This window comes from Danaus plexippus, chromosome Z (genome assembly GCF_018135715.1).
Source record: "Danaus plexippus chromosome Z, MEX_DaPlex, whole genome shotgun sequence".
Taxonomy (NCBI): Eukaryota; Metazoa; Arthropoda; class Insecta; order Lepidoptera; family Nymphalidae; genus Danaus; species Danaus plexippus.
The window spans coordinates 1,883,107-1,905,518 of record NC_083559.1 but is presented as its reverse complement, the minus strand read 5'-3'; the positions used below and the strand labels follow the sequence as shown (position 1 = coordinate 1,905,518).

The 22,412-nt window shown below is 30.9% G+C and overlaps 2 protein-coding genes across 21 annotated transcripts in view; one reads left to right on the top strand and one right to left on the bottom strand.

Annotated features, from left to right (window-relative positions):
- Window positions 1–4,990, top strand: part of LOC116777265 (coiled-coil domain-containing protein CG32809) — a 132,353-nt gene extending 127,363 nt beyond the window's left edge. For 16 of the 20 annotated variants that reach the window (XM_061526378.1, XM_061526371.1, XM_061526373.1 and 13 more), the window contains one exon: window positions 1,334–4,990. In XM_061526378.1, the coding sequence (XP_061382362.1) occupies window positions 1,334–2,095 (762 nt within the window). In that variant the 3' untranslated portion in view covers window positions 2,096–4,990. Of the gene's footprint in view, window positions 1–183 lie in introns of all 20 variants that reach the window. The other 4 variants (XR_009753431.1, XM_061526384.1, XM_061526381.1 and 1 more) reach the window with 4 other exon arrangements.
- Window positions 4,991–5,986: 996 nt separating this feature from the next.
- Window positions 5,987–22,247, bottom strand: LOC116777747 (tyrosine-protein phosphatase corkscrew-like). The gene is made up of 11 exons (XM_032671447.2): window positions 22,009–22,247; window positions 17,012–17,174; window positions 10,584–10,751; window positions 10,290–10,443; window positions 9,911–10,054; window positions 9,177–9,308; window positions 8,964–9,091; window positions 8,697–8,858; window positions 7,537–7,647; window positions 6,781–6,871; window positions 5,987–6,573 (listed from the first exon to the last, which is right to left on the bottom strand). Exons 1-11 carry the CDS (start codon window positions 22,161–22,163, stop codon window positions 6,383–6,385), a joined length of 1,599 nt encoding a protein of 532 aa, XP_032527338.2. The 5' UTR covers window positions 22,164–22,247; the 3' UTR covers window positions 5,987–6,382.
- Window positions 22,248–22,412: the final 165 nt, after the last annotated feature.

Below are 22,412 nucleotides of genomic sequence, written 5' to 3'. Positions count from 1 at the left end.
GTTTAAATTATCAATATTTTTTTTTTTATTTTAACATATTAATTTCGAACCTCCTGGATATAGGAAATTGAAAATTTGGGCACAAAATCACTACGTAGTTTATTAGTGATTAATGGCATGGTATTATTTTGAAGTGGCTTCGTAAATAGATAGTGCATTTTGCTGTTTTTATTTTTGTTGCAGCCCGTTCTCGATACCAGAAGCAGCTTACAAAACAAAACCTCAATTATCCATTAGTATCCCAACCCACAAAAATCCTTCCGATACTTGTCTAACTTTACTATCCTCCCTAACAATGTCTCTCTTTCTTTCTTACTGGAGTCTTCTCGTTTATGAACAAATCCCGTACACTCCACATCACACCATCGACTAACGGACATTATCTTACATCTCCTTCCCGTTTGCTGTTAATTCTATGTATTGAAGTATTTGGTAACAATGACTAACCCTCGCATCCGGAGCACAGGTAATATATCAAAATTTCGTATGCTTTGAAAATAATTATGATTATTAAAATATATAATTCTTCCATATAAAGCACTATAAATTGAAATAATGTATTATAGACAATTGTGTAGAATGCAGTTCACTCCAGCTTCTATATTTAGTTCCTGTATTGAGATTAAATTTTAAATAGCTTTTTTGAGTAGGTAGACATTGTTGAAGTCACTTTGTACACGTATGTTTAAATTTTTGACTAATGGCAAAATCATCACAATTGTTAAGAGTGAAATTATTCTTTAAATATTCATGCATTTTATTCAACACATAAAGTACTTGTGTAATATCTTTTTCGCCCTAACCAATATCTACGTATCCTCTAATATATATTTTACATTTATCTCTTCGCCTATAAGCCCTGTCCGTTTACAAACATCATATCGGCTCTACTTACCACAAGACAAAGGCTCGACACATTTTTTTGTTTAGTTTTTGCCGTCGAATAGATATGTGTAAAATTATCATCTCATTAGTTTTATTTAAAAATCGTCGCCCTGAAACAGATCTATTCAACGGCAAAGGATGGACAATAGCCATTTATTCATTTTTATTACTTTGAATGATTGTGGTCGCATTAAGACATTTAGCTCTATACATTACTGTGAATACTGAGTGTTCTTAATGGATCGTACTAATTGAATGATTGTTTTCGATGTTTCTGTCAAGTAAGTATTTATGTATTCCGATACAAACGGCGATGTTGCAATTCACGTGGGAATCTAGATAAGTATAATGTAATCGGCTTCATGAAATGTAATTAAAATTGCAAAATCGTCGTTGACTTCCATGAAGCTCGCTGGACAAAGTTAGAAGTGGGTGGAATGGTACGCAGGCCGCCAGCGGCGGGCGAGGTGCTGCGCCCCGGGGAACAACGGAGCTGCGGCCAGAGAACGCCCTCGATGCGTTACTAGACGAACTGCAAACTTTCGCCAAACCGGCGGAACGCGGCGGGCGCGGCGACCCCCGAGACCCTCCTCTGCGCCGCCTTCACTCTTACCCCAGCGGCAGCGATACGGATGCTTCGCCCCCGGTACGTGCTCGCGGCCAACACCCTCCAAAGCCTCCAGTACCGGAGCGACATCCTGAACTTCTAGCAATGGCCGTCCGTCGCGCCCCGCCGCCGCCGCCGCCCCGCACCACCTCCCGCTCCCCGCTGGCCTCACCAACCTCACCACCCTCGCCCCCTTCGCCGCACTCCCCCCGCTCACCCTCTTGCCTAACTCACACCGCTGAAATCAACGATGACAAAAACGCCTCGCGTCAAGCTCTCCTAGAACAGCGCCACCAAGAGCTCCTTAAAAAACAAAAGGCACTACAAGAACAATACGCTAGACTGCAAATGATCCAACGCAGTGGGCCCACATTACCGATTAACGCCCAACCTGATCTTAAAAAAACTGGTAGCGAATCCAATCTCCTCACAAAATTAAATCTTAATCTAGCACCAGCGAATATGTCCGGCAGTATGACACATTTAGCAGGAGAAAGTAAAAAAAAACAAAACGATTTAACTTCAGAGCAACAAAATCCTAAGGAGACAGTGCCTGACGCGATGGCCACTACTAATAAGGTTTACGAGACTGACATACTGTGACCGTGTACATTTTGTTTTATATCCGTTACACCTACGTTGTTATAGACCATATATACATTAGTACTTTGTATTTTATTACTGTAATTATTATAAATTTTTTAAACGATTTTGTTAACATTCGTAATGTTATCTTTGAAACTTTTTTATATTTGATACCTTTTTGTATAATTTAGTGTCAGTCCTATATTAAGAATTCGCTTGACCCATCTCTAAGCCTTATTCCCAAACATACGCAAGCATAATTCCGCTTTAGCTGAGAATAATTAACAATAACATTAAAACAACAACATGGCAAGTTTACGGAATATCGAAATGCCTACCACTGAGGAATATTAATCAAATATATGTAGCCAAATAGTACCTTTCAATAAATGTGAAATGTGTGTCCCTAAGAACAAAATGTTAACCCTTTACCCCAAATTATACATGTTAGATATAATACTGTTAATTTGCAAGCAGATATACGAGACGAAACACTAAAATGTTTTATTGGAAGGATGAGGTTTTTACATAAACATGTCCATTTTCTCGGTCAACCTATGCAGTTTACAATTTCAAAAACAATAAATAACAATGCAATTATATCTGCTTGCAAATAATATCTTTTTGGATATCGTTTAAAACATTCCATTCTGTAGTAGAATACACATTTATCTTTATACTTACGCATATCCAATAACATCTTGTGAATGATTGTCTGTGACATTACGTTTCTATTACGCTTATGTTGATATCAAAGTTGCGTTTATTGTAATTCTACAATAGAATGAGAACAACCCAAAATAGTCTGTTGAATTCAGCATAAATTTGAAAGTGTGGTTAAAAAATCCACATACACTTATAGTGTAAAAAAAATATTTGTGACTCAAAGTAGCCCCTTAAATTTTAGCTTAAGAATTCTATTATGAAGTGCCAAAACTCAAAAGTTTTTTTTGTAATATTTACACTGTTCGCTTTGAGGAATTTAAAACACGCTATATTATGGTTCAATTGATCATAAATGGCGATCTATAAAACCTATCAAATCTGCCGTGAGCTTAATTTTAGAACATAGATGACATCTATGTTTTTTTGTATTCCAAATCCGTTAAATATCTGCTCCAACCGCAACGTACCTTCAACAATTCGATATGTTCTATCACAACGAAAATACTACTTTTATCAATTAAATTTATCGAAATTATAAATTTCTTTATAAACTATAATATAATATTTTTGACGGCAACATTTGAACGATCAATATTTATGCAACGTCATTGAGACGAAGGGAATTAAGAAAAAAAAATTTATTGTAAAGTATTTAATGACATTTAAGTCTGTTGATATTCATGAAGTATTAAAGCTTGGTTTTCATTATATGTTACCTACTTTTGTTTTATAAATTTAACTTACCGATGTGATTATTTTTCATACATTAATTGGATATATTAGATTTCAGCTATGTGATTAATTTCAAATTCCGTCAATAATATTATGTTAGTTACCAGTATTCAGTTGAAGTATATTAATGTTCAGTATGTTTGTGATAGTAATATGAGTGTTTTTTAAAATATTCTTATTTTTAGACTCAAGTATATCGTCTTAACCAATGTATAGAATCTAGATTTAGTAATCATATTTCTATGTTAGCGTATGTCAAGCCAAATGAGTGTATGCTTATCAATGTTATTTGTGAACACTACAGTTCTGCGGTGGCATTGAAATAATAAAATCGTATAAATAGAAATGTGAATGAAATAATGACAAAACTGCTATTCATCCCACACACGACAGTACGATTGTGACTAACATAAGTACGAACAGAGATCAAAATCTATGCCACCGCAAGAACTCACTTCACCACTTTTATTATTCAAGCACAATATCATAAGCACTTAGAAGTTAATTTAAATCACCAACGATGAAATGTCAAGAAATAGCAACCCGAAAAAAAAATAAAACAACATATAAATACATTATAATACTATACATGCGCTAGCCAAGTAGGTAGTATATGCAATATGACATAGCAAGAATACTTACATTTTGCGTAGCATGGAATCGGTTTCATTTACAGAGAGAAAAAATATTTTTGAAATAACAATAGCAAAATTAATTTTCGTAAAATATCTGAGCACTCAAAGGATTTGAAAAAAAAAATATTTTATTTATATCATACTATGGAATTATGTCGCATTGCATCCGTGTGTATCTGCAATTTCTTAACATATAAATTGGGATGTAAAACTGTATTTTTTCATTCCAATTATAAAATACCACTCATTCTACATTTTAAATGTATGTAAATTAATATTAAGCGTATTATACTAACTTAAACTAGCACGACTTCTATGTATAATGATGTGTAGACGTATTGAGGTATTATGTTACAAGAAATGTTAACCCTAGCCACAAAATATATGTTACTATTATAGTTTTTAATTTTTAATTATGTTAGTTTTAGTATGAATTAATGTTGTTTGATAATTTCGGCCATGGAAGCCACTTATATCGTTTGAACAGCTAGCAATGCAATTAATTATTTGCTCGTTTAAATCGCTCGTACCAGCAGCAAATACAATATTTATCTATTTATAAAAGATAAACAATATCTACAAGCTTTTCTCTGTCCACTATGTACTTATCTTAGATCGAAATATACTTATTTTATTTGAATAGCCATGTCAAATTTGTTGAAACAATTGTTAGTAATTTTATTAAATCAATTAAACGATCTTAATACAATTATTGTCTATTATATTTTATAGCTTCAAGCTGTGACAGTTATTATTAGTTGTTAATTTCTTTAAACTGCGTATTATCTTGTTTAGTTACTAGTTCATGTTATTTAAATAGTTTATTACCGAAATAGCTTCTGTATGTTTTAATGTGGAATTATATATATATATACGTCAAGTTCGTTTTTCATTTTTTATATCCTTTGAATATACTATTAAAGATATAATAAATAAACAAAAATCTGTTTTTAGCGGAAACCCACACAACTGGGATATTCAATGAGCATAATATATGAAATTATGTATTATACGTGGATTTTAAACAATAAAATATTCTAAATTAGTTTCATTTTAGATAAAATACCGTATTTTTTAACAGACTGCCCTCCGACCATTGCATTTTGTAAAAAAAAATTGATTTCATATCAGTTTAAGATAATTATCTCATTGTAATACCTCTAGATATCACAATAACCACATCGCTGGTGAAAGAAGAGCTTTTTCATAATATGTGTAATCGTAAACCAGCCACAAATTAAACAACCATACAGTAATAATTGCTTATAGCGATAAATTAAAGCCTTATTAGATTTTTTGTGGCGAGTTGATTTTATCACTGAACCTTAACACTATTGATACCTCCAATGTTACGTCATATCGCCGATGCCTAATATTGCATAGATTTTCTATCATTTTTGTTAAATGCAATATTTATTGTATTTGTTTCAAGACTGACTAACGAACGTATGGCATGTGGTATCGCAGGTAGTTACGATTAGCCAAGAAACACTTAAAATAGACTTAAATTTATTGAGGCCCCAAAACGACCTCGTAATAAGAAGAGTAGACAAAGCTCTATACATCAACAACTAAGGTGAACACAACTGATCGCCTCTAAGTTTTATATGCGACGTTAAAATAAAAAGACCAAAACTTCCGGATTTAACACTTATAACATAACTCATTTATATACCAATACAACGCCGAAATCCTTTAAAGGTGAGGTAAGGTCGGAATTATTTCAGTAACTCAGAGATCTTTCTATCTACAATTACCACCTATAAGCACATAACAAAAACACATATTAGAAATATATCATTTTTAAATGGAGAATTACTAACAACAACAAAACCATCACATATCATACAGGTGTAAGAAAATGAAATAATTAATATACATTTATAAGCTTTTAATGTTGTGATAATTTTAAAGATAAATTAGTGCTTACATCTACAAAATATTTTATATAAGACATTACAATAACAATCTTTATAAAATAGATAAAGTTTAGTCTTTAATACAATGGACTTTGGTAAACTTTTTAATATTTTAATGGGACATTACATTCTACGGTATTAACGCAGACGAGATAACAAGTAATGACTTGTGAAATTTGATTCCTTACTCGTGCTTACATATGTACCTTATAATGTGAAATGACCCGCAGCCAATGCACAGAAAATAGCATAGGAAGTGAAGGTTATCCTGTGTTTTAATGTATTTAAAATACATAAGATTAGAATTATCATTCTAAAAACAAGAATGTTAAGATCATTCTCACGCATACATATTAAAAAACCATGTTTCGTAAGAATGGTAACAGAATTACTTTCCTTTTTAATTTAACTTTATTATTATTATCTATGTAACTTTGCAATGCGAGATAAATGAATCTGTACTGCGCCTTATTCTGAACCATGCCACTTCGTTGAGCTCGCACCAACTTCACCGTGCTATGGACGTCTATTTCGCAGTTAAAACCTGTCAAAATATATTTATTTACAACCTGCACGAATAGAAAATCGCTTTACATTATAATGGCTTTGTTAAAATCATCAAAAATTCGCAGTATGCATCTAATTGCCACTTATGATACTACTTAATTGTAATAGAATAATTCGCCCATAGCTTCAACATTCCATATTAAATAGCAAAGATTCGCACATTGTAAATTATATAAATACTAACCAGTTTGCTTTATTTTATCAATAAGCATGTCTAACACTATGAACGTTCCAGTTCTTCCAACTCCAGCTGAGCAGTGCACACACAACACATTCTGAAACAGACGTTTATCAAGTCATAATCACTATTATTCAGATATAAAAAAATATAGTTTAGTAAACTATTTGTGTATAACAGCAAATTATGACAAGTCAGTGAAGAATAATAATCTCAATCAGTGGATTTTGGCGATTACAAGATTTTATTCCCTAAATAATATTCTTAAATGTCTTATACAGGGTACAAACTTAATACCCAAATTATTGGCTAGCAAATACGCCTAAATTATAATTTTCATCCTTCTAAATCATTAAATGAAGGTAAGAGAATGGAAAGAGAAAATTTTGTTTATATACAAGATTCTATGTTTTAGTAATTAAAGTAAAGAAATGAAAAACTGTCTTACAAAACTCCAACCCCGTCATTGTTGGAACGAAAGCATAGCTATTCATTAAAATGCACAAAATGAAGAAACAGCTTATGAAAAATGAACAAAACAGTAAAGTATAGAAGATACAACAAAAAAAATTACTCATTGCTCTATAATGAGGGTTTTATTAAAAAGAAACATGTTGCACAAACTCTTCGTCCCTGAATATTAATTGAGATAGAAAACTAAACAAAATATATAAACTATTTATACTATTATATTCTATACGAAGGAATTTGGAGGACCACAGCATAAAGCCTCTTGAAATAGAAAAGTTAATCGTGGAATACCTGTTCCGGTGCGTCCTTTTGTTGGGATATTTGATACATCTTCCTATTAATATCTTCCATGAACGAAAGCACCCCCTCAGGTTCAGCTGGTGTGCCGTGATCAGGCCAACACTGTTTGAAGGGGAATTTTAATATAGGTAAATAGGTTTTCTTTAAGGATTTTACGTATTGTATTAGCCATTCGTTTTCCCTATAAAAACGTCTGATAATGTAAGCAAGTAATTAATATTCAATAATCTTTGTTATACTATGTCTTGCAATCTTCTTCGCGGACAGATTATAGGTACTATGATGATCTATTAAAGAATTTATATCAAGTAATTTTTAAAGCAATAACATAGGTTTTGGTTTCAAAAACATTGTTTTGTCATTGCATTATTGCGTAAGTCAATGAAATTGTATCATATATTTATAATTAAAATGTTGATATTAGCATTTGGAGTAGATCTTTTTTGTACTTTAAAGAGTCTATCTAATAAATTATGACTATAAAATCATTACAAGTTTCAGTTTAACAATACTTTGCATCGCCATTTATTCTCAAACGTCTTACAATTTTATACAAAGGCTTTCACACGGTATACATAATTGTCTTTTTTGCTTGTATGTTCGTATCCATGTCAATGTACCTTTTACTAAACAATCAATAAGTTTCTACGTGACGTCAGCGATGCAAGTAACACTTAATATCTAACATTACACTTAAGTAATTTAAGATTTATAAAACATGGTGATAAACAGAAAGATTTATGGAACAAAAATATGTTTAAACACTCTGTACTAATCTAAGTGTAATTATTTTCAAGAGCAGTTGTATATATTACTATATACTTTTATTGTAGACAGCATAGTAGATAACGAAAGTAGAAGACAATCTATTTGTCACCTAAAATTCCCATTAATGTGATATACTCAAATAATTCATAAATTTAAAATGAAAGTTTATTGAAGTATATAAACTACTACAAAATTATAAAAATAATACTCAACTAAGTACCCAAAATAAGTAAAATTGATCTCCTGACAGATATTTTCCTTTACTAAAATTATATTTCTAATAGAATTAGACGCATCCATATAAATTATACTTAAGTTCAAAAACATTGATGGATTATTCTTTAAATAATTGTAATATTTCTTTAAATACAATAAACATTTACCGTATATTGGTACTGATAGATGGTCCTGCAGATGTTTTTATCGCTTACATCAAATTCTCTCAAAGTATAGTCTTCGTAGCAGGTCTCAGAAATTGATTTTACAATCAGCTCATCGTAACGCTCCTCTTGGCCTGATGCTGGCCAGTAACGCTCGCATTTTTTCTGTAATTTTTAATTATCAAAATAGTTATTGTATAAATAATTTTGTGAACATTATATATCTGAGGATTAACTATAACATAATTCAATGTTAGGAACAAACCATACCTTTCCCTTTTCAAATTCGTTTGTGATCATTGCTATAACCCTGACGTCCTCTTGCCATAGCATTCTCCAGAAATCGTCTACAGTATTTGAGAGACAACCCTGACTTGCGATGTATATTTTCTCTTTCACTAAAAGTTTAATTATTATAAAAATATAATTGAATATTAACACTTAGTCATCTGGGAAGAGAGCTCAGTGATTTGGTTGACTTACCTATATTTCTGTAAATATTTCTGTTAATTCTGTCCAATTTAATACTCTTTTTAACATCCCTCAGCGCCTCTTCCGATAGGGATTTGGTGACTAGCGGAACTGTTCTCTTTGGGTCAATACCAAGGATTAAAGCTGAAATATAAATTACTTCGTAGAATATAAAAATACTTAATAATAAATACATACATTTATAAAGTTATATGTAGGTATGTGAACAGTGTGATGCATAATAGGTATTTTATATAAAAATAATAATGGCCTTCACGGAAACAGAAATATAAACAGCGTATGGCATCACAAAGTCATTCTGTCAATATAAATAAGATCCGATATAAATAAAGGACTACGTGATTACAGGCACTGGTGTTTAAATTATTTAGATGTGGTTCATGCATGCCATAGAATAGTTGACTTCATTTGTATGACATTAACGTGGCGAGGTATGAGACGACGAAGGTAATATTCCTAGACGCAGTAGGTAAACCTATACGAACATTGTGTATTGGTTTGAACTTGTGTTATCTAAACTGACTAGTTTATTCTGAGATGCTCATTCTCTTACGCATTCAACAAAATAAAAGTATAAATTGGAGCAAAAGGTAATGGGAAGAAAATTTTTTTCTTTCAATAAATGACTAAGGATATGCTTGACATTGATGCAGAAGCAACTTAGTTTGAACGTTACTGACTGATAACGTTACTTTGAAAGGCGATAAAATTGATATGATACGTACAATTGACACTGTTCAGACTCTCGTTGGAGGATTGTACTGAGCTGGAGGAATCGCTCAGCCTGGACGAGCGAATGAAGTTAGCATTAATGTAATCTGACTCTGTGCGACCGTCGCGTCCACGCAGTAACACACGCGTCTGGTCATCTGAAAATTAAGAAACATTACATCTTACCAAATAAATCAAGAAACAATTTTCTTCAGTCAGACCATAAAAAACATACGACACATTGTTGTGTAATGTCAATTTTTTGTAATGATTTCGCTGCCAAACATAATCACATACAAGCATAAAATGTAGTTACCTCATTTAATTACTTATTTGTAATAACTTACATGCATTAGTGATATACATCATTATCAAACCAGGACTTATACTTACAAGGTAAAATGTTTCGATATCTGTTTTTATTAAAATTTTCCGCCTTCATGCCTTCGGTCGTTGTAAAAACGTGCATGTCCTCAACCATCTTCAACGATTGAAATTCACCGTCGAAACCGTTTCTCTGATCGGGTTTTTGGAAATCATCCATTTGCTATAATTAAATTTCGATATATTAAGAAGTATGGAACAAAGTCATTGGTACATCACAATCAATATCAAACTATGGACATTACTTTTATGCCGTATTTAATAAAATTTATAAGATATAAAATTTTATGACATAATATTAACCTGTACTTTTTGATCGATATCATGCACGCGGAGACAGGTTCCGCTGACAGGCTGCAGAAGACGTAGAACGTCACCAGAGGTCTCTATCATGGGATAGGATCGGAAATGTTCTATCAGACCCACCAGATCATCGAACTGCTCACCGCTGCCTACGTCGTATTTGTTTTGCTGCGAATGAATTATACATAATATATTTACATATATATAACGTAGAAATTAATGAGATTAGGTTAATTGAATATACCAAAGTACCCTCTATATATATTTATGTAACTAGTATCATTGACTTAAATTCTCTTATCAGTAAGCCCTAAATTATACTCCAATTTACATAAGTGGATATCAATTAACTTATGCCCTTTTGCATTAATGATAGCAATATATAATCTTATCTTTAAAATTATTGGTTATAACTTTTGTATTATCGTATATTTCGCAATATTACTTTAAAATAGGACGTTACTAGAACGCACAAATCAGTGTACCTAACTACATCTGTATAAAAGAACCTATGTTGTACGTACATCAACAAGTGCATTGAGTCGCTGTTTATATAAGGAGTTGTTATGTCGTTTGATATATTACTAATTGTAAAATTGTTCATATCATGGTAGTGAATTATATTAAATTACTTTAAAGAAGATTACGTGGTATATATTTTACCTTGACAAATGTTATATGATAAATAGACTTCCTTCACTATAGTCGATTTATTGATGGTTTCGACGCAATTAAACATAAGAACATCCATAGTTCATTCAGTATACAAACTAACAACCTAGATACTTTATTAGTATACTTGTTTACAACTATAACTAAGACATAAAATCAAGAATTAACATGCTTTTAAAAACACGTCACTGTAGAATCTGAAGCGGATTTTGCAGTTGAATTAGAAGCGTCGTGTTTAAGAACTTATAATTAATTTATTTCATCTATGTATTGTAATTTTAATGTCAAAGCGGTTGACTTATTTTCTTTTAAAAACATCCGGCTGCCATAAGTAATGATTTATCTTTACAAACTTAAATAAAATATTGAGGGGAAATATTATGAAGTTATTGTATTCTAGTAATTTTGTACACTAAAATCGATAATGTCATATTTAGATGCGACCCCCCTTTTACGTTCATATATGCCTGCTAAAACAACGTTGTAACCTTCCATTACTTAGTGAGTAACAGCCTGCCATCGAGTTCACTCACATTTCCTTAACAATCGATAGATTTTTAACTCACCTTATTAGTATTTAAGTCACTCTAGATAAAACGAATGCCCTATCTTCAGCTAACACCATTTCGCCTACTGACGGCTATTTAAAGCGGCGCACATCAAATTTGCGCAGATGCACAATGCATTTCCTATATTCACGTTCGTAGATTGACCAATCACTCGACATTTTAGCTCCACGGCTGATATGGTCTCCTAGTAGAATTGATGCAATATATGCAATCTGCGAATGCATGACACAACTTCGCACCTAAACTATCGAGTGAAGTTAGGTCATGCTGAGTGCACTAATGACCTACCTATATAGCTTTCTATCCAGACTTATCGCGCATGTCATGATTTACCTCTCTTAACTTCTGTACTCCTGGTACATTTGCAATACAATGAAGTGACGCTACTATAGATAGATAGATGATAATGCAATGCAATACAATGCATTTTATTTTGTTGCAATTTTAACTATCTTTACTTAATTAAGATTTTATGTAAAACGCAAGTCACGTTAAATGACATAGTAATAAAGTTTTGCTCTTGTAATATTTTTTTTTATTTAGAAAACAATAAAAAAAAACAACAAAACGAATATTCATCAGGAAATATTCGTTATTAATCAACTCCTTGTTGTTATTATAATATTAAATTTATAAACGAATGCTAATTTTTTGTACAAAATTGTATAAATGAACTAAAACTTTCCGCACGTTTCTTTTATCTTTATAATATGCACCCGTGGACTATATAAAATCTAGACGATATGTATTTGTCCCGGTTTGCTGCATGTTAAGTGATAACTTACAACTCCTACACATTGCTGGACTCCTAGTAGGAGCGTTGCACTTCGGAGCGCCGTATGCATTTAGGATAAACACACATACAATTTACAAAAAAACCCTTAAGTTTGACTTTAAAATTTATTAAAGCTATTTATTTTTGGTTTTGTTTTCCATAATATATCAAAAAAAAAAATTAATTATCGACATTTTTATTTTGAATTTCATTTTTATGTATTTATTTACGTATAAAAAAAACTAAAATCAAGTTTCGGTCATTTATAGGTAGTTTACGTCTTTATTGATAATTATTTTACAACCTCTACCCTATCTTGTTACAAAGAAAATTGCCCTTCGTATTTTTAATACAACTATGAAAGGAAATTATTGAAAGTATTGAAATTTTTAATTTCACGTTGATTTATCTTCATTAAATATTAAAAAAAAATGTCCAAAGAAACCTAATTTTTATAATTTTATTATTAAGACACAACCAAAAAATTCTTTGAGAGGAAACTGCAAATATATAAAAGTGCAACTGGACTCATATTGACTACCAGGAATACATAAGATTCATAGATAGTACATATTACGTTGCTAACAATATTATCTTAGAGTCCCATAAATCTAAAGAAATTATTACTTAGTTGTCAGTAATCAGTAGATTGTGTTTATTTTACCTACATCCTGTATTAAAAATACATAAATTAATGTCATATTCAATAACTCCAAGCGCATTTGAGGAAATTGAAAATTTGAAAATAAAATCAAATGCTGCCAGCATTAAGGGTAAGGAAAAATCGATCATTCGATTAAGTTGGTAAAAAAAAATTATTTAGAATTGATAAATCACAATAGGTAGGAATAAGTCTTATCCTTAAATTTTCTATCAGGAAAACATAAATTGATAGAAGTATAGTTTCACCAAATTTTCCCGAATCATATTTATTTACGATGTTGAATAAAATATAAATTTAATCTAGAGATAAAATTAACATTGTTTGTAACCTGAGTATTACATAACATTACGTACAATTATTACATACATATATATTTTAAATATAATAACAACACGTGTTTTATAAAAATGTAAGTAATTCAAACATGTTATTCTATCATGTTAAGAAATAACAAGGCAATATACATTAAAAATCAATAGGTTTTTATATATTCCATATTAACGCGAGTACCGTGTATTATGTACTCGGACAAGCCAGTAATATGTATTGCTGAAATTTATTCACTGTAAACATATTTGTTATATATTATGAATTGTATTAACAGTAAAATTACTTGATTAATGTCTTAAGTTGTCTATATTATTTGAACAATATATCAACATAAAGGTACTTGATGCAAAACAGTGTCAATTAATACAATATTACCAATTACTTCATGAAAGTTTCAAAATATGTTGTTAGCAAAAATTTTCTGGCATCTACCAATTTGATAAATAAAAGCTAAGCATGTACATTAACTAATAAGCGAAGTCGATCAATACTAATCATACTCATTATTTACAAACTAAAGCAAACTTTGAAACATTTTATGTTCTAAAGTAGAACTCTCCTAGTACATATGGACGTAATTGATCACAACATACAGCTGGGTTTTACAATTTTCCCATCGATTGTCGTAACTTAATTACAAAATAATAAAAAAATGCATTAATTTTTCTTTACGTTGAACACGCCACTCACCGTGTAAAACGTACGTAAATTACGTAAAAGTATAAAACGTACCTAACTTATGTATTACTTATATGCTGAAAGTATTTTTTTTCCTTAAAATTTATATCATATGAATATTAAATGTGAATGACTAACTATAAATATGGAACATATGAGAAAGGTAAGGAAATGATTGTTACGTTTCATATTCTGCAGCTGGAATGAAAATAAGGTTGTGGTGGAATGGAATCGTTGCATAGGAAAATTAACACGCTTTCCAAATATGACTGGAAACGTAGAATATTAAAGCAATATTACCAGAAGGACCGCAGTTAGTCACTAATAGCTATTGACTCACTGTGAGTTGTAACTTCTAAGAATTAGAGATTGGTCTACCAAATCAAGCTAAGACTTATATGGCTTGAACTGATGGTAAGTAAAGATTTCTTTACATAAATTATATATTGAACTGCATTATATAATTCTCTTGTTTTATTTGATTGGAGTTGACTTATGCGAACTCTATGTGATATCCTATAGCACTGTGTAATACATTAAAAAACGTTCTCAATACCTAACATATTATGAAATAGCCATTTCGCATATAATATTAATAAGCTAATTTGGTATGAATAAAGTTTTATTAAAATTGAACTTCAAACAGATAATAAACCTTCAGAAAAAAGAGATTACTTAAGAAGAATCATACATCTCAAGTCATTCTAATCACTAAGGAGTCAGGTAGGACGGTTTCGAAAAAGACTATTTATTCAAACATAATTAAAATGTTCATTGAATAATTCGTTTCCTTGTCAACAATCAGTTGCATTTCAAATAGGCGGACTTTATATCATGCATATCTGTGCAATATATTTATAAATTACAATTTTTATTACCTGCGCGTATTATTTAATATCAAGTTACATAAAAGTTCCTCTACATCTGATTTTTTTATTGAATAATGTGATAATAATATTAGTGACAGCTGCCAAGTTCGATGCTTTAAGACAAATTAACTTTAATTTTATCGGCAAATGATTTTTTGTTAGGCAAATCTGCATGTGTGTATTTTTAAATAAAAATGTGATCTTTATATTTGATCCGTATATAGTTTCTTATAATTTATCACATCAATATTTCCTTTAATTACTAGTTATCGTTAAGACCAACTTCTTAATAATACAACGGTAATAATTTGTTTAGAAGACAAGAAAATTTCTTGAATATTGTTCAATGTGTTTCACAAATCGCTAGTTATATATTAATGTTAAAAAACGAAGTAATGTTATGTTTATTTAAATGTATACTCATTGATATTATTTATTTTTTTTAGTTAATAAGATCGTAGCAAGTCCTGTAGTAGAATATGAATGAGTCTATTTAATTAATGAGAAGTCTGAAACGTTTTCAAGGAAACGACTCTATCACTTAACAAACAAAACAATAAATTACAACCATAACATTCTTCTCATTTCATAAATGTAACGCACCGTCTTCTTCCAATTATCAATCACTTTTGTATTGAAGGAAAAACAGTATACGGAGGCGTTATATAGATCCCTATCTAGATTACTTTCATATATTTAAAAATCGTGTAATATCGTATTAATTTCTGTTGCCTCATTAAGCAATCTAAGTTGATAAAATGGTTATTATATGAGAAATCTCGCAATCTCCCACGCACTGCATCCTACACTGCCTTGATTTCGTTATCGATGAACTTAGCAAAACGATTGTCCATATAAGTCAATATACAATACAATCCCGAATACAATTCCCATACACGTCGCACCTGACAAAGAATATGATTCTGAAAAATGCGAGTTAAAATAATCCGCCTTAAGTACAATTACGATACATTTTAAAACATTAGTTGTAACTGTTCTAGTATTCACGCTAAGAGACCAGATATGAAATATTTCTGAATAGGTACTTTATTGTTTTGCAATTTATTTGTTTATCACGTGATAATTTAATACATTAAGCTTAAAGATTCTAATATCATCACGTTAAACCGATGGTAAAATGGTAAACCAAAACAAAATCCGTATCAACAAAAAGTGTTCTAAAACTTGTTCAATAGTACGTAGGTGTAACTAAATCATATATTTGTAATGAGCAAAAAATGTTATACCTACGTATGTAGTTTTATAACAGATTATATCAATAACAATAAGATTAATGTTATGAACCAAGAACATTTAAAAACAGTTCGAACATTTTTATTTCACAGCCCTATTAAATTATAATAATTGATATTATGAGCTTTCTGATAAAAAAAATAAAGTTCAATAATTCAAAATTACATATTTAATTTTCGTTTCATAACATTAAATATGTAATTATCAAATTTTTATAATATTTTTTAACTGTTCTATTCTTTTTTTTATATATTTTATAATTATTTCATTGCTCGTAACAATTTTATTAGTATCCTTCGTGAAGATTAACGGTTTTGTTTTCTCTAATACTGTAGTATTTCCCTCGTTGTGTCACTAGTACGAAATTACAATTGCACGCGATTCCAAGAGAGACTTGCAGTAAAGAATGATGTTTTATATAACTATTGTTTATCAATATCACTATGTCCGCTTCTTGTTGAATAGAATCGGTAATAAAATCGAAATTAGCATCTTACAAAAAAATAAATAAATAAATCTTAATATTGGCGTTGATTGAACTTTGAATAAGTTAAAACTTAACAAAAAACATTAATGGTATTATAATATTGTTTCCTTTTAGGGATTGAGACACTAACCTGTTTCCTGATCATAACATGACTGACCCGACCTCGCACGCGAACAGACAGCACGTACTCGCCAGGGTGAGCCTGGGACTCTCGCACCAGAAACGACCCGTTCCGACCCTTCTCCATCATCAGATGCTCGGCTTCCTTAGCTGACATCACGCCGTGGAACCATCTGGAACAAAACAACAGATACATTAGTCACTACCAACCAATACTGTACTGAACTTCAGTAGAAAACATGTTTTCAATAATAAATGCAAAGACCGGATTACTCGATGAAAATTACCCATCTTATATGTATTTACGTCAGCGTAGTAAATTGCAGCCGTGTAACTTGTAACTTCCTAGTAGAAATGGCAATAATGGCAAATTATAATTTATATAAAATAATAGCTGCCTTTCCTCGTTCTACTTAACGGCATCGAGCTTTGGCGTAGTGTTTTTTATCTTGTATAGAATTCGGTTTTTAATGAATGGAGTATTTTGAAGTGGTTTTCCCAGAGATAGTCATTTTACTCACAAATTATAGGTTCGAAGGTTGTAACTTGTAAGTTTATCTGTTTCTTAGAACAAGCCTCATGCGATTTTAATGACTCGAGCTTCGGTATATTATAGCTGGCGTTTCGTTTAACAGGAATTTCGTCCTAAATTTTTACTCCAACACATTTATGTCCTCTAACGTTCAGTCACAAAGATTTTATGTTTCTCTAATGAGAGTGATAAATGTTGTTTCTAATAAATTTTGTGATTTAAATATATATTTGATCATGTTCAGCAAAAATGAGGATCTCTCTCCAAACCGGTCAGGCGACTCACTGCCTTGCGACCGGAAGCATGCAACGGAATAATATTTTGTATTAAGTTTAGGCAAAGGGCATATATTAAATTTCATATTATTGAATAATACATGTTTGCAGTAAGCCTTTAGCCTCTGTGGATATTTACGTAATTAGACCGCTAAACAAATGTGATATTTAAATAAAAAACATAAAATTCATGATTCATAAATTAAAAAAAATATATATTCTCCGTGCACACAGAATAAGCGTTTCCGTACTTTTGGGAATTATTAAAAAGTACCTTTAAAACCAAAATCAAATTACATCAATTGAATCATAAAAAGTCTACAATGCAACTTATATTATTTTGTGGATTAAAATTCCCATTTATGGGTCAATACTTAAACAAAAATATTCTTTCATCGCAGCCATCGAGGAATTAGCGTCTCGTTAAGAGCTAGCTACTGGCGCTGAACGTACCACTTGTCAGGGAATTGCGGTGCAATTATCCGAAACGTGTTACGAGACTTCATAAGGACTTGTCGATATAAAAATTTCATAACGAAAAGTTTTTATGCCCGTCCTTGGACAATATTGATTCGTATGTTTTGAATAAAGTTATAGTTCTCACAATTTCAACCTCAGCGACCTAGTCAAAGTTTGAGCTAAACTGAATATTATTTTAACAAAAAAAAAACAAATAATTTCTTTATATTATTTATAAATATCTTGGAATTATACTCGTCACGTTGAACTATACTGTTTTGCACGTTTTCTCATAGGAACTGGTCTTCTATTCACAGGATGGTAAGTACAAATACTTAAGATGATAAACTCATTATCAAAGTAAAACAATAATATGTTCAAAATAAGAAAGCTTGAATGTGTTAAATGCAATACTTGTACAAAATGGGTCGTTAAAAAAATAGTTATGAGTAATTTGCCTCCATCATTGCTATTATAATAATGATAGCAAAACTGTTCTTAGTAGATAAAATCAAAATACGTGTTGCGTACGTGTAACCATAAAACGTATCGGTGTTGAGTTTTCGTCAACACGTACTAAATACACTGAACAGGCGTGGTAATGAGTAAACTCGTCTTTCTTGTGAACTAATTGTGGAGGGTGATCATGGTGAAGGGATATTGTTTCTGTTGAGCTACTTCGTTAAAATGACAGCTATTTGATATATCATTTTAAATTAACTGGGATTTTTTCAGTGTTGTTCTAATTCCATACGTTAAAAAAAATATTTCTCAAGGTATTAAGCTGTTTACATATTTTTATTTTATTTTTAAATGACATTAAATTTTATTGTTAAGCCTGTCAAAGATACGTACGTATGACGTTTACACTGTAATAGGAAATCAAATATAAACGCTAATTTATTCAAAAACCCATTAAGTCTACCAAAGACTTCTATGAACATTTTTGTTTGCTGATAAAGGGCAATAAAATCAAGAATTCGTCAATACGTAAAATTAGCATAAACTCGGTAAGGCCAAGAAGTGCCCGCAGATAACGATTATTTATTCACAGATAATAATATATTTGTGACCAAATTTTTTAATACTTTTAATACATCATAGTAAATTTTAATACATTTCATTAATATAATGATATAATAATAAATAAACTATATGAAACACATATTTCAAATATATAAAAAAATATTTTGACCGTAAAAACTGATTTCCAAATTTTTCGAAGCAACACCGGGGGCTATAAGAAGATTGAACCTGCAATCAACGTAGTTCATTGACATCGTTGAAATTTAATGAACGGAGGAAAAAACGCTCTTTCATTTTCGCAGTTACTTGCATTATTCATACACATCGTTTGCGATCATTATTAAATTTATACAATATATTAAAATCTGTATCCGTTTCATGAATACATGCATGTTCAACGAAGAAAACACATTTAATCAGTTAGCGCAACATAAAAAATAAGATTGGATTGCAAAAGATTGCCAACCGAGAAGTCAGAGCCGTTAAAAATAAAAGATCTGTGCCACATTGACATTAATCCGCCAGCAATGCCGCTAACGTTGTACTTAAATACGCTAGTCTAATAACTTCCTTAACAAAATATTTAATAGATAGCAAATATTAAATATATTATAAGGTCAGTTTTGAGGAAGTCGGTGCCAGTTGTGATGGTAGTAGTGTTTTGTGTATTGAACGATCTGTGATACCGCCCCCACTTCCTCTCAAATTTCGTCACGAGTTTACTCACCTACACGACATTAGGAAGTATGCTATTTACGTTATCATTTAATTTCGTCACTTTATACATCATTATGTCTTAACTCATAGAACATGTGTTATATATCAATTTATGTCACTCAGAGTTACGTAAAAATATAATATATGTATAATTAATTAGATATTACTTTAATTCGATCAAATTTCTGTTATAAAATATAAAAAGGCAAATATTTAAAACAGTGCTTTTGTAATAGCTAAATGATTGTGCAACAGCGCAGGGCTGTTACAAAAAATATTACTGTCATATCGAAGGATGAGAGTTAAATATGAAAAATTAAACGACTGTAAATAGCCGTGATATTCAGACAAAATCAATACGCAATTAATGGAATTTAATAACGTCTCTATTCTTGAAGTGCATTTTAAATAAGTAAATAATTTAATAATGAAACGACGATTCGATCAGACGGTGATGATTATAGACCGATGTGTTCAATCAATAAATATGTATGGTCATTTATAAATTATGCATCACAAACAAGCCTATGGATTTTACTGCGAATTTGAATCTTAGAATTGCATATTGCATAGCATATTTAGATTTCAAAGCAAATTAAAAACTAAAATTACATTGATTTGATCACGTTAATAAGTTACATGTTAAAGAATTCATTCTTAAAGCTTTTTAAAAGATGTGATTTTGATCACACGATCACAGTTTTGACATAATTTAAACAAGAAAATACACGGTCTAAGTGTATCTGCTTTTTTAAACTTGTTTTGATACTTAAGGGCAGCGAAAGAATCTGTAGTACATAGAATTTTTAAACCGATTTCCTTTTTATAATAATTTTTTCAATTAATTTATACACCTTAACCACTAATTTATTGAAATCTGTAAACGTAAGTACGTGTAAGTCAAAGTAAGTGTAAGTCAAGTGTAAGTAAAAAAAGAACATTGAGGAGTAAAAAACGGATGGAGTTTTGATAATCCACAAACGGAACACAATCAGTTATGTTGGAACCTCGATTAAGATAATTATTGCGTGTCATGTTTAAGTACAGTGTTTGAAAAGTATAATAAAATATCCCATCAACATCTTCGCAATCATTAATCCAAGTAAACAAGACAGTTATGCTAGCTTTTATCTGTGATAAAATTGTTCCGTTATATATAACAAAAAAAATAATAAAAATATTAATCTTGTCTCTAGCATGAACTGAACTTATAAGATATCGAGCCAACAGAAAACTAATGAGGCTTTAATTGTTTCCAGCCAGTGACGTTTACGATTGCTCAGAAGAAGAAGGTTGAATGACTCAATTTATATTAATTATTTAAAAGAAATGTTGCAATTTAATCAATAAATTATGTATGTAAGGAAGTAACATTATAATGTCCGTTTGTAATATTAAAGTATCCACTTTTTATTTAATGCATATGGATGTATCCAGGTTACCGAAATAAAAATTGTTACAGTTCCTGTCTGACTGTCTGTCTCTTTGTTATGACTAACCTCTGAAACAGTGGGACCGGCTTTGATGAGACTTGCACTGGCAAACAGTTTAAATAATAAGTAGTAACTTAACCTTCTTATTATATATATTACGAGAACAAATCCGCTCGGGCAGTTATAAATATGAGAAAAATATATTTCCAAAATTATTATAGTAATTAATTAAAAACATTTCTAGCAAGACACGTATTGTATATAAATCCTCAATAAATATTTTTGAAATGAGCTTTTTAAGTAAATACGTTGTCAACAACATATTATGGCGCCTGTTTATTTTTATCACAACGCTCATTTACATTTCAAAATATAAAAACAGATATTGCCAAAAGCGAACACAAGAATATATTTGTTGAAAGATAATGAAAAACATATCGCTTGTATCCTTATCAAACAGAAATTAAGGTTCTGAGATATAGCACAAAACTATAAAAAAAAAATCAATATATTGTATTAAACTTAATTTAGTTTCTTTTTTTTTATTATATTTGGTAGTGCTCACTTTTTTAACATGAAAGCCTTGCTGAGTTCCTTGAGGACAGTCGATACTATAGCACCAGCTGCAGGCACAGCCAACACGGAAGCATCCATGCAAGCTGATAGCGCGGCGGGCGCTAACACACCCAGCCTGCCCAGCCTGGGGCTATCCTTGGACATCACCGAATGTACACAACACAATAATATTAAGCCTCTCAATAACGCGCACGACCGTAACCGCAAAGCGATCCGCTTCGGACGCAGTTTCAAACACGAATGCGCAAACGCCGCCAGTTTTGCCGATCACATTAAATTAGGGACGGCGTAGCTTTGTGACTCCTCCATAATCCAATCCAACGAACCAGATTCCAGAAATCTCATTGAATTTCTTTACAAATTTCAATGCTTCTGCTGACTACTACAGAGTTT